We start from the raw sequence: 13819 nt of genomic DNA, 5'->3' as shown, positions 1-13819 counted from the left end.
GAAACATAAAATAAAGTTAAATAGAGTAGAATAGATGCAGAAGTATATACAATAAAGACAATAAAGACTAAAAATATACAATAAAGACTAACCTAAGAATATGAGATATGAAATGTGAAATATACAGATGGTAATAAATATGAAATATACAGATGGTATTGAAGTATACATATGGTTGTAATAGATACCGTATTGACCCGAATAAAAGACGACCCCTCTTTTTCAAGACCCTTTTTTGGAAAAATACTTTTTATATAGACATTCTGCCAGGAGCGGACTTACCATTAGGCAAAACTAGGCGGTTGCCTAGGGCCCCAAGTTCCTGAGGGCCCCATAAAACTCCTCATACACTTATGGTTAATACAGTTATTACTTATTTGCGCACATTAATTATGTTTTTGATTAAAATACTTTTGCTAAAATGCCAGCAGAATGCTTATCATATTATGTGTGTCTCGGGGCCCCTGTTTTGTGTGTTGTCCTCTCATCTCAGAGGGCCCCATGCCTGCCTTTGCCTTGGGCCCCAAATTTCTTAAATCCGCCACTGCATTCTGCAACACCAGCCCATGCTAGCTTTGAACTCAGTGCGGGGTATGTTGAGCTCTGTGGCCACTTCAAGTGCTTTCTGCTGCATCACAGCCCTCGTAACGGGCAGTCCTTCACTACGTTTCTCATTCACAAAACCGCACACCCTCCTGTCAGTCTCGTTGAATCGACCAGTTTGTGGACCACGAAAAGCCCTTCTCTGGCTGTGGGCATTTTTTTTTTTTTAGCTCTTCTTTCTGAGACCGCCACCGTCTCACATTGCACTCATGGCCAGGGTTAAGGAGTTAAGGGATGTTTATTTACCTCGACAGTTTCTAAGGTAACTTCAGAAAGCGTCCAACTGACAGCCGGAGCGGCATGTCAGCTGGACGCTACATTCAAGCGGGTGGCGGCGCACACCGGCCGGCCCTCCTGATACCGGCCGGTGCCTCGGTGCACACAGACTGCCATATATACCTTTCATCATAGATCAACTTTTGTTTATACACGGTTGCAGCAGCACCATGGACAGCGACACAGACAACATGGTTGATTATTGATTGCGCGACGCAGCCATTCGCCGGTAATCGCGCTGCGCATTAATCGATTTTGCGGAGGCAGGAGGAAAGTTGCATGATTTACGTTGTATCCACGTTCGCCCGCTGCGTGCATGACCGTGCATGTGCTCGTGCATGAACGCCCGTACCGTGCTGGAGCACACCCCTTCCAACCGTGCCAGAGTGGGGGAAGTGTGCTGTATTCAAGCACGGAACATATGCAAGTACAATACATGTGTATTTGCTTAGACCCCCAATATTAGACGAGGGCGTTTTTTCAGGGCATTTTCAATGGGAAAATGTGACTGGCATTAAGGAACGTGAACCGTGACCTCAAAGTGACTTCTGACCCTTCCACGTACGGCGCTACAGTAGCCGAACTCATTGATCGGCGGCGACTTCCTCCAGAGATTAGGAACTCATCTCTGAAATCAGCCGCTGTGCTGTTTGGTCGCCGGGACGCCGCCGGCTTAGAGGGATCATCGCCTGCGTGACTGTTCATTCAAATTTCATCGCCAAGTCGCACGGACAGGTAGAGTTGGTTCTCATGTGAACATCCGGTTTGGCCACCGCTGCAATGTGACTGCAGCAGTGTGTGTGTATGTGTGTGTGTGTGTGTGTGTGTGTGCACTACATGCCTAAGTGTTTATATGTGTGTGTGTGTGTGCGCCTGCCATTATGGAGAGATCCTCAGCTCTCTACTGTACATCATACAGATTATAATGGAGCTGGAAAGCCTGACATACCCAATAGACCTGCGCCGCTATAATCCCCCCTCTCCTCCCTCTCTCTTCCCTCGCTTCTTAAATGTCAAGTCGTCAGCGCGCGCCGCTAACGAGACACGCAGCGATGGGAAATAATTAAGCAGTGGAAGGTTCCTCTTTCAGGGGGATTGGGGAGGGATTTAGCAGAAAAGAGAGGAATGTGAAGGATGAGCGGCGAGGAAACGTGGGACGTGTGGAGAGCTGTCAAGGCGGAGGAGGAGGAGGAGGAGGTGATACCGGAGAATGATTTATGGCCGAACGTGACGGGGGCCCGGCAGGACAGGACTGGGTCGGTTCGGGATGAAATTTCTCACATTTGAAAATCTTATCAAGGAATACTACATGTGTGTCTTATCTCTAAAAGTTAAAGCACACAAGAGTAGAAGAGCGGAAAAACGAACACATTTTCCAGCGCTTACTGGGAGGCAGATAATCGATTGTGTCCTTTTGGCCATTTTGGATTATGGTGAGATTACTGCTGTTCTTAAATCCCTCGACTCCCCTCGTTTATCACCCCTCCCCTCCAACATTTATTACAGGTGTTATTCTCCTCACCATTGAAACGTTGGGTGGCCATCTCTAGTCTAAGAGTAAGGCTTTGATGATAGACTTTGGTTTTTGTTGATGCATGAAGCCCTTAATGGCAACTTGCCGTCATATTTCATTTTATTTTATTTTTTTTTTTAATTTTTTTTGTCATGATGTGACTGGCTAATGCTTGAAGTTGTAACACTGTATTTGGGAAAACTGGTCTCAGTTTTTGAGCCTCACACACTCGGGACATTAAAAACCATTAAAACACAACACAATGGTACCAATTTGTCTAAAATCATGACTACAAACTGCTCTTGTTCTTGGGTTTAACTCATTTTAACCGTGTTCTGTTTGTTTGTCTCCTCATCAACTATTTTTTTGTGGGTATTTATTGTGTTTTTAATTGTCCAGGACGCTCTGTCCAGTCGGTAGGAAACTTCAACCGGTTTCCCAAAAGCGACTGGACTAAAATGTATGAATATGATAATAGCGTATTAACAATTTTCATATAAAATGTATTAACAGTGTCAGATGTGTGTTATTTTCCACAACTGTAGGTCATACATGGGAAACCTTCCTCTCTAAAGGGGGGCTTCCACGTTCCAATCCACCATCTTTTTTTTTTTTCTACTTCTTAGCTGACATTGCCAGGCATTTTCGGATTTTCTATTCCATCTAGCTCTGTGTGCTTCCTTCAAAATCAGCCAAAAGTAGGCACCATCAAAGAAAGCTTCCTATGTGTCCTACCTGAATAAAACTAAAAACTAAAATTTCGACCTCCGACCCGGAAATGCCCCATATCGAGGAGGATTTTGGCGTGACCTACATTTTTATTGCTTCCTTCCTCTTCGGAGGAGTTGGACAGTTCCTCTGCGCTGGAGGGGATCGTCTCGAAGTCCTCTGTGTCCATGGAGGGCAGACGCCGCTGGGTCCAGCCTGAGGAAAGCCACCACACACACACACCGTGTTAACCATGCACATGCACTCATGACCAGGGACGGATATCACCAGTCCACCGGGCAGCTGCTGGTACGTACGAATGGGTGAATTTTCTCGAAGCCAACAAAACAACGTCCATGTGCAGGGATGTAAAATCACTTCCTATAGCTCGTCATTTTTTGCAGCACAGAATGAAAAAAATTACTAAATAATTCTGTACTGTACTACAAAGCGTTTTTAGTGACAGAGCATAGAGATAGTTAATTAAATGCATATGGCTTTAGGACTCTTGGATTCTGCTGCATGAGCGGTTTGGAGGAATTTGATGGACATTTGATGCGTTTCTTGGGTCTGTAAAGTTACGGCCATGTTGAGCTCATCAGTCTGGAGAAGGAGCTGCAGGGACGATGCGGTTGTCCAAGTCGCTTCAGTGCAGTTTTGATTGATGGAGAAGCTGATAAAGTGACTGAATTTTCATTTCGGGGTGAACAATGGTTTCCGCCCATGTGTGTTTTTGGTGGCTCGACAAAATTCAGTGTTTCAAGTGACACAGCAGTGACTCATTTTGTTATTTTGAGGCAAACAGTGTCTTTAAAAAAAAAAAAAAAAAAAAAAAAAAAAACACTGAGGACTGAATCCCATGTGCCATGAAAAAGATGATTAAGAAATAATTCCTCCAAGGCACACGATCATCTGAGGAACAGAGTGAACGCTGAAACAATGAAACACAGAGGCAAATACAAGAAAACCCAACACCGAAAAAATCAAACCAAACACAGTGAACCTGCTTATCAGAGTCGAGACAGAGTGAAACTCAATATTTAAAAAAAAAAAAAGAGCACAGACATAAGGAAACAAAATGTGGCTGTAGTCTGTCCCGCTCTGCTGCTGTTACCTGGTTGCGAGGTGGATCGAGGGACGGCGGAGGTACCGCCAGCCGCCGTGGCACAAGTGCTAGTGATGCTTTGACGTTTCCTGACGGCGGCCATAGCACCACGCAACGTATCTGGGTGGAAAGCCAAACGCCTTATACCAGCTGCTTTAATGTGCACTTGTCAAAGGACCAGCTCACAACATCATCAACCATCAAAAAAACAAAACAAAAAAAAACAATAAACTGAGTGAAACAACCCACGAAGAAAACGTATCTAGAGTGACTCAGGCTTCCACAACACAGCGGCACCACCGGTCTACTCATGCAGAAATCCACAACACATTTTTACTAAAAAAAAAAAAAACACACACACACAAAAACCCAGAGAAAATCATTTTATCTGATTTTATCTTTTCACTCGGTGCTCGTGCAACATTTAAACCGAACGTCACAGCAAAAAAATAAAGATAAAAATCACAACACACCGAAACAGGGCAGGCAAGACGGAAAAACAGGAGTCGGTGCACAAGCAGGAAAACACACACACACACTCGGTGAACAACACATGCAACATCAGTCGTCGCTTCACCAAAACAGGGAGGAGGACCTGAGTTCCCAAGCAGCAGGCTGCAGGCCCAGCATGCACGGAGCCTGTTACATCACATTAGTGCCTCTGCAGGTGAGCGTACCTTCATAACCGAAGGGAGTGGGATCGCTCTTTATCTCGTGTCTCTTGGTCTTTATGCCAGCCGAGAGGGGGCCTGGCCGAGGGGGGAGGGGGGGGGGGGGGGGGGGGGCGCATGTGAAGAGACAGTGAATTCCCAAAAGCTTTACGTCAGACACAGCAAACGCTATTTTGAACAGTTTCAGTGAAGCGTGGAGGAAACGAGGCTGGGATCAGGGGGGTTAATTCAAACATAAGTACTTTCATATTGTGATACTACTCATGGCCTGTTTTCTCTCAAATACTGGGGTCTTCAATCATATTAAACACTGCAAAACACTATCCCTTCAAAATAAAATAAAATAATAATAATAAAAAACCTCACTCAACCTCAGGAAGTCTAGTCAACTGATCTGGTTTCTTTAAACTGAATCCTAATTGAGAATCAGAATCAAAATACTTTACTGACCCACGATGGGAAATTGGGTCAGCTGCAGTCGTTCAAATTCTCAGTAGAGGAATATACATAAAGACATAAGCAAACAGAAAATGAAATAAGAAATAGATAGATATTTGTGAAAAAAAAAAAAAAAAAAAGTATGTGCATAATGTGCATTATGTAAAAATATATGCATTAATCCTACAAAGATCCTTCAATAATAAATGCAGAAATATGAAATTAAGCATATGGATAAGTATAACTATGTACACCATATATACACCTAGTTACGGGAGTTTTCGAGTTCTCTGTTGTACCGTATTGTCACTGGATTTTTTTTCTCTTCTCTCTTCGTTTTCACGTCTGTGTCCAATTTTTCTTCTCTTATTTATTTATTTTTTTTCTTTAAAAGACCTTGGCGTTTATTTAATTATTATATGTTCATTGTGTTTGTATCTTCTGCATAGGCCTCCAGTTTATTATTTTTTCTTTCTTTCTTTCTTTTTGTTACTGGTCTGATTTCATATGTGCAAGCAAAATAAAAAAAAAATGAAAATAAAATTGATTTCCAACCGTATCAAAACTCTCTGCACTCATGAACTGTCGGGTGCTTTTGGGGTGAAACCAGGCAATCCAAATGGCGCATACAATGGCGGCGGTGATGCCGGGAGTGCAAATGGACTGTTTCATCTTTGTTCGGCTTCGGCGAGCGAGGTCGAAGATTTTTTAGAAACAGCGGAGGTCAAAAAGTCACGATCACATTCCCGACTTCGCTCAGCACTTGACAGCCAATATGCTTTGCACTGCTCTCATCAGTCATAAGTTATTGAAATAGGCTTGATTGCGGGGAGGAAAGAGAAATATGAGAAATAAAAGGAGAGAGCAGAATGAATGGAAGGAGTTCAAGGGAAACTTCAATAGCACTCCTCGTTTTTGTAATTCTTTTTTTCCCTCTGCCCGATGAAAATGAACTTCTCATCTGCATTCCTACAGTAAATTGCACTTGTATTGCCACTTTGAATGTCACCCCATGCTCCAAATGTCATCTTATCAAAATTCCTATTTCCTCACCGTCGCTTTTTCAAAAGAATAGGTATTTCTGTTCGTTTTCAGGTTTTTTTCCCCTCATTAGATTGTTTCGTTTCCCGGCGAAGCCTTGACTTTCTCCATGCATCTCATAAATTTCAAGAGAGTAATAAATGGGGAGCGCGTAATGAGAAAATGGCCTTTCTCGACTTTGCCTAGGTTGACTTTATATCTGCCCCCGCTCCGTTGTCGCCGCTGATTCAATTCAATTCAAACAGGCTGCTTTGTCAGGACTGTCCGTGATCAACAATATTGTCAGGAACGTTTTCAGTTTATTAGAAACAGAGATGCTGTAGAACCAAGGAAACTCAGTGTCCTCACCTTTTAAACAGGAAATAAATCTTCATGATATAAATTCACAGAACAGATCATACTGAGTCATTTGAAAGTGATGTGAATCGCACGAGGATGAGGTCTTTAAGGATAAAAAAAAAAGCACAAAACAACACAGCATGGTTTCTATGTATGTGTATTTATAGGGTTTAATGTATGTGGTGGTTCTCGCTTAATCACCCAGAGATTATTTTGATGGATAGACTGCACTAAGGGTAAAAGTGTTTTTTTTTTCTTTCTTTCTTGTATTTTTGGTGAAGTGTCCCCTTAATGTCCAAAACACCAGTGAACTGCACACAGCACAAACATCCTCACCAACCCCCTGGTCTGCCAATGCTTTATTCTGTGTTATGCTGCATATAGTACAGAATAAAGGTCCCATATTGAGCCTAGAGGGTGGCACAGAGCCAGTGCTGTGGAAAGCGTGTTGAAAGTGAAACCAAAAATGGACGTGTGCCGTTGTGCATCCTTCAAAACAAACTTTCGGCTTTGTGTCGCCGCTCAGAATCAGAGTCATTTACCGCTCTGGATCTGCTTCGTTCATTTTGGAGCAGCGCAGCTCCAGCGAAGCTCTCGTTCTTATGACAGGGAGGAATTGAAGTGCCACAGGAACGACGCAGGGCAGCTGGTCAAATTTCAAAATAAAACCCGGGAATGTGTAGATGTCTATTACTGACTCACACCTGCTTTAATTTGGGTCATATGACATGTGACATCGCTGAGAAAGAGAGTGCACAGAGGAAACATCACTGTGTGTGTGAGTGTGTTTGTGTAGGTGTGTCAGTTTGCATTGGAAAATACAGAGAATGAGTGTGACTGAAAGTAAAAAAAAAAAAGAAAGAAAGGAAGGAAGAAAGAAGAAAGAGAAAAAGAGAGACAAAGAAACAAGTGAATGGAGGGAGAGCGTGGCCGGCCGCAGCCAATCAGGTACCTTTTGTGCGCCGCGTTGCGAAGGAGGAGGAGGTAGAGGAGGCGAGAGAGGAGGTGAGAGAGAAGCGCCGGGGGACCTCTGCTTCCTTAACAGCCGGCTCTACAGCCAGCAAGGGGTGAGGGAGGGGCGAGAGACATAGGCACAGAGTGAGGGAAGTAGAGAGAGAGGGAGGGAAGGAGGGAGAGAGAGACAGAGTGAGGGAAGGAGAGAGAGAGAGAGAGGGAAGGAGGGAGACAGAGTTAGAGAAGGAGAGAGAGACATAGACACAGGGTGAGGGAAGGAGAGAGAGAGACACAGTGAGGGAAGGAGAGAGAGAGAGACAGAGTGAGAGAAGGAGAGAGAGAGAGACAGAGTGAGGGAAGGAGAGAGAGAGAGTGAGACAGAGTGAGGGAAGGAGGGAGAGACAGACAGAGTGAGGGAAGGAGAGAGACAGAGGGAAGGAGAGAGAGAGACATAGACACAGAGTGAGGGAAGGAGAGAGACAGAGGGAAGGAGAGAGAGACAGAGTGAGGGAAGGAGAGAGAGAGAGAGGGAGGGAAGGAGGGAGACAGAGTTAGAGAAGGAGAGAGAGAGACAGACACAGAGTGAGGGAAGGAGAGAGAGAGAGACAGTGAGGGAAGGAGAGAGAGAGAGAGACAGAGTGAGGGAAGGAGAGAGACAGAGGGAAGGAGAGAGAGAGACATAGACACAGAGTGAGGGAAGGAGAGAGACAGAGGGAAGGAGAGAGAGACAGAGTGAGGGAAGGAGGGAGAGACAGACACAGGGTGAGGGAAGGAGAGAGAGAGACACAGTGAGGGCAGGAGAGAGAGAGAGAGACAGAGTGAGGGAAGGAGAGAGACAGAGGGAAGGAGAGAGAGAGACATAGACACAGAGTGAGGGAAGGAGAGAGACAGAGGGAAGGAGAGAGAGACAGAGTGAGGGAAGGAGAGAGAGAGAGAGGGAGGGAAGGAGGGAGACAGAGTTAGAGAAGGAGAGAGAGAGACAGACACAGAGTGAGGGAAGGAGAGAGAGAGAGACAGAGTGAGGGAAGGAGAGACAGAGAGAGAGAGAGAGAGGGAGAGAAGGAGAGAGAGACATAGTGAGGGAAGGAGAAAGAGAGAGAGGGAGGGAAGGAGAGAGACGGACATAAAGTGAGGGAAGGAGAGAGAGAGAGAGGGAGGGAAGGAGAGAGACGGACATAAAGTGAGGGAAGGAGAGAGACATAGAGTTAGAGAAGGAGAGAGAGACAGACATAGAGTGAGGGAAGGAGAGAGAGACAGAATTAGAGAAGGAGAGAGAGAGACAGACAGAGTGAGGGAAGGAGGGAGAGAGAGACAGACAGAGTGAGGGAAGGAGAGAGAGAGAGTGAAGGAAGGAGAGAGAGAGACATAGATTGAACGATAAAACAATAAAGGGGCCGACAATAGAGGGAGAGAGAGAAAGAGAGGGAGGAGGAGAAGGAATGAAAGAGGAGGCAAGATAAACAGAAAGAGAAAACAGTGAGAGGTTAGACGAGGTGAACAATTTCCCCCGTCCGATTTCCAAATCCGTTATCACACACACACACACACACACACACACACACACACACACACACACACAAACACACACACACGGCACTACAACCTCCAAACATCATATCACTGCTACATTAATAATGACAGTTGTATCAGTTGAACACATGAGAAGAGTCTGTTATGAAATGAGGGATGAAAGATGAACATGACACTCGTTCGACAAAACTCTTCCTCCGACAGACGGCGCGCTGACAGCGGTGGAGAGCGTCTTCTGCTGCGGCACTTTTCTGCACGATAAGAACATAATACGACAAAAAAAAAAAAAAAAAGAAGAGAGTAGCATCTGGGGTTTTCACTGAAGCTGCCGGTAGCCAACACTTTGTGCCAATATTCAACATCATTAAATTTGAAAATTAGTATTGAAAAAAATAAATAAGAAAACTATTACTAGAGTAAACCTATTATTATTTTTTTTTTTTTTTACATTCACGTTCAAATACATAATCAAGAAGAAGACCGAATACTGCAAATGCAACACAAAGAACCGCTGAAACAACTTTAAAAATATTCAAAGCCTGCATGGACTCTTATTTTCTTGATTTTATGTATTGCTGGGCGGGACATAATCATTTTCAAGAGCAAAAACCAACAGGAGCTCAGTTTGGGAGAGAGAGAGAGAGACGCAATTTTATTTGAGAATGAGAGAGGATGTTTTAAGATTTGTGAATTTTTTTCGGGTTGAAATTTTAAATTTACACCCACTTGTGCGGGATGATGTCACTGTTTATCTGTTATCTGAAGACATGGACATGCTAATATCTTGCATTCAAGGCAGATATTGGTCTGTTATATCCACAAAGAGATAAATTAGTTTAACCCCGACAGCGACAGTAAGTAAGGAGAGGCGAGAGTTAACAGAAATATTGTTGTTTTGAGAAAAGTTTGATTTTAACTCTCGATACTGAAATAAATGACTTGTTAAGGGAGATTATTAAATTTCAGTGACTTTTGGCTCACAGCAACATTTGGCAGCTGATGACATTAAAGGGATAGTTCACCTGAAAACTAAAAAAAAAAAAAAAAAATGTCCTACTTACCCTGATGCAATCTATCTCTCTATCCTCTATCTCTATCCATCCATCCGTCTAGACCATTTGCCTTATCCATTTTGGAAGTATTTCATTATAAACTTCTGCCGAGCAACACTGTCAAACTGCATCTGTCCACCTTGTAGGAGTGTGAACTCACAGACGGATCGATACACACTCCAGTCTGCCAATGTTTCTCTGCAATAAAAAAATTTCCAACTTCCCCCCGAGGTCTGTGGATTATGTCGGTATTAAGTCACTGATTTGGGAAAGAACTGTTTCTGAGTTTTTCACAAGTATTTTTTTTTTTTAATATATATATATATAGTTCGAGGTTCACAAAATACAACCTATCAGCCATCCAAAACTACCCATTTGGCAAGGTTTATAATCATCACTGTCTCCCTCGCCAGATCACACAGAAACTACCTGCATGGATAAAACGCATTAGGGGAAAACAATGTATTTCTGTATTTCAGGTGAACTGTCCCTTTAGGAGGTAATCTCAGGATAAATCATCTGAGGTTTTTTGGACCGGGTGTCACCAGACTGCACTCCTGTCTTTGTCGAGAGATGAGAAGGGAAAACTGAGCACTTTAAAGGGTGAGTTTAGGGTTAGGATTAGGATTAGGATTGGGCACCATGTGTAGCCAACATCAATATTTCATGGTAAAATTAACCGTGATCCCCTTGGAATAACTGCCATAAACAAATGAGACCATGCTGGAGGTAAGTGCTAATTTGCACCGCCCGATCCGTGATGTGCACGTGCAAGACCGAAGCTGTGTCTGGATCCAGGTGGGGGGGCTCCTTCCAAGGATGAGGTGTCCTTCATCACGTCCCACCGAGGGAATCCCTCCACGTATTAAACCGCTGAGGGACTGGAGCCTCGACCTGCAGGTTAACAGCCACTAATTGTTTCCGTCTACCGAGGAAGCCTCTTTACATCCCGACAGCGTGCGCTCACAAGTGCAGGGAGCGTCGATGACGAGAGAGCACCTCTGGACAGGTTACACACCTTCCTGCCATAAACCGGATATTCACAGTAATCTGGTTTCTCGTGTGCATGCAAACGTAATGAACGACCTGCATCAGAGTGCCTTGGTCATTTTTGGATTGCTATTTTATTTATTTACTATTATTTTATTATTATTTTCATTATGAGAGCAATCAAATGTTTAAGTTTTTTCAGTAGGTCTATATTTAAAGTATGTTTTATATATCATAATATAGATTTTAACGAATTTTTGAGGTGATTATCAAGAAAGCTTTTTTGCCTTTCCCATCAGGAGGTCATGACAGTGTGGATACCTGACAGAAAATGACACTGAATCCACATTTTTGCCAAGATTTGGGTTTTTAAAGGCAGTGGTCTTAAACTTTTGATCAGCTGATGAACAGCCTATTTCAGTTTAATGGTTGTTTGCAATAAATTGCTTACTCAATTTTTTTTTTGTCTCACTCCCATTTCTTCTTTTTGCATTTTGAAGCTCTACTTAGAACCTTCTTAAGATCCAACAGTGCAAAATGTAAATTCTTGTAATTTCTCAACTGGTTTTAGGATTTTGATCAGGAGTGTATATATAGTCAGAGGTGGGGTGCATGGTGCCTCTGCAGAGTAGGCGGACTTTCGCCTAAAAGTTTAACTCAAATAGTCTCAAACACCCACCTGAGGTTCAGTACCTGCACGGCATGTGTGCACAAGACGTGGACTGAGGCGGTGACGCTTCCTTGAGGTCCAGATTATAGACCGAGGATTATTTTCTCAGTGTATTTAGTATGGCCTGAACCCTCTGTGTTTAATATTGACTAGTCAAGATTATTAAATTTTTTTTTTTTTTAAAGTGTGCGTAATATTCATTTGACTTTGCGGTGGATTCACAGCACATACTTCACAAAATCAGAGAGAGAGAGAGAGAGATTATTTGGCGTCGGACGTGTACAGCAGTCAGTCAGATATCAGTAAATCAGCTTTGTTGAAAAATTCATCACAGCGTGTGCGATTGATTTATTCAAAAAGAGGCCCGTGACTCCTCCGGAGGACATAACCCATGGTAAAATATGAAATTCTTCTTGTTAATTATTTCCGATGAGGCTTGCAAACCGTTTTGTTTTCCCCTGAGGCCGACGTGCGAAATTACACACGCACAGACACACACACACAGACACGGATCGGGCAGGAGGTGCAGAACAGGTAGTGACACCGGGCGTTTATCCAAATTATAAAACCAGATTTCCAATAAACTCGGCTCTACTTCCTGAGGCAAAGATGACACACAGCGACGGTCTTTCTTGTTTGTGGTAATTACACTAATGAGTGAGGCGTGAATCACTGATTAGTTCAAGTACTACTCATGACAGTGCTAGGTTAAAGGTTAAGATTAGGCATGTGTGGGTTAAGGTTTGGGATTACGAGAAGAGTGAAGTCACTGGAAGGTCCTCACAAGTTTAGTGACTCAAACGTGTGTGTGTGTGTGTGTGGGTGTGTGTGTGTGTGTGTCTGCAGAGTACCGAAGGAAGTGCTCGATAATGGAGATGGATGGAGGATAAAGTACGCAAAGCCATTCATCTCCTTCCCCTCTCTCTCTCTCTCCCTCTCTCTCTCTCTCTCTCTCTCTCCTCTCATGTTCACCCAGATGACTAATCAATGCGAGGCCTTGGTCGTATGCTAACAAGACTGGATGTATCGACGTGGCGGCTCCAGCAGCTGATGGTGTCTCTCTCAGTGGAAACCAGAGAGAGAGATAAATGACCGTGAATGTGCTTGTACACTACACTGCAAAAAAAAAATAAAAATAAAAATAAAAATAAAAAAAATTCCATCTTTACAGGTCACCAAGCTTCATGTTCAGCCTTTAAATGTTTCTTAAAACAAGTGAAAACAAAAATCTAAACAAAAAAATGAGACAAAAACAGCTATTTCTTTTCTTTTCTTTTCTTTTTTTTTTTTTTGTCATTACTGTTTGAACAGCCAGTGCAACAAAAACCTGATTAGCAGGAGAGGCGAACCATGCAGAGGGTGGCACAAGTCACATTTTCGACCTGAAAACACCAACACTGATTTGATTGTGTTGTTTTATTCCAAAGATGAGGTTTTACTGCGTCTAATGTGTCATTTACACGGCGCGTTAGATTATTAGATTGTGGTGCTGCATAGCTGTCGAGGTTCAAAAGCCTCCCTTGTGCTAATCTGTGTACTGCACTGCAAAAACTCAAAATCTTACCAAGAATATTTGTCTTATTTCTAGTCAAAATATCTCATTACACTTAAAATAAGACATGATCACCTCAGAAGTCACTTGTTTTTAGACAATTTTCACTTGTTTCAAGTGAATTTTCGCTTGAAAATTTGCTTGTTTCATTGGCAAAATTTGCCAGTGGAAAAATTGAAAATTCACCTGAAACAAGTAAAAATTGTCAAAAAACAAGTTATTTCTTAGGTGATCATGTCATTCTACATTCCTTGTTTATAATGTTTATATTGCTCTTTGGTACTTATTATCTGCATATACTGTTTATAGTGTAAATTATGCTTCATATCTTGCTATCCACTTTGCTGCTGTAATACGTGAAATTTCCCCACCGTGGG

At 43.0% G+C, this 13819-nt stretch overlaps 1 protein-coding gene across 5 annotated transcripts in view; it reads right to left on the bottom strand.

Annotated features, from left to right (window-relative positions):
• mcf2l2 (MCF.2 cell line derived transforming sequence-like 2) overlaps positions 1 to 13819 on the bottom strand; it is a 146561-nt gene that overhangs the window by 18619 nt on the left and 114123 nt on the right. For 4 of the 5 annotated variants that reach the window (XM_030050508.1, XM_030050507.1, XM_030050510.1 and 1 more), the window contains 2 exons: positions 7647 to 7745; positions 3207 to 3316 (listed from right to left, as the gene is read on the bottom strand). In XM_030050508.1, coding sequence (XP_029906368.1) covers positions 3207 to 3316; positions 7647 to 7745 — 209 coding nt within the window. The remainder of the gene's footprint in view (positions 1 to 3206; positions 3317 to 7646; positions 7746 to 13819) is intronic. The other variant, XM_030050511.1, reaches the window with a different exon arrangement.

This window comes from Myripristis murdjan, chromosome 4 (genome assembly GCF_902150065.1).
Source record: "Myripristis murdjan chromosome 4, fMyrMur1.1, whole genome shotgun sequence".
NCBI lineage: Eukaryota > Metazoa > Chordata > Actinopteri > Holocentriformes > Holocentridae > Myripristis > Myripristis murdjan.
Note: the sequence above shows the minus strand (reverse complement) of the source record. Positions and strands in the feature narration are given on the sequence as shown.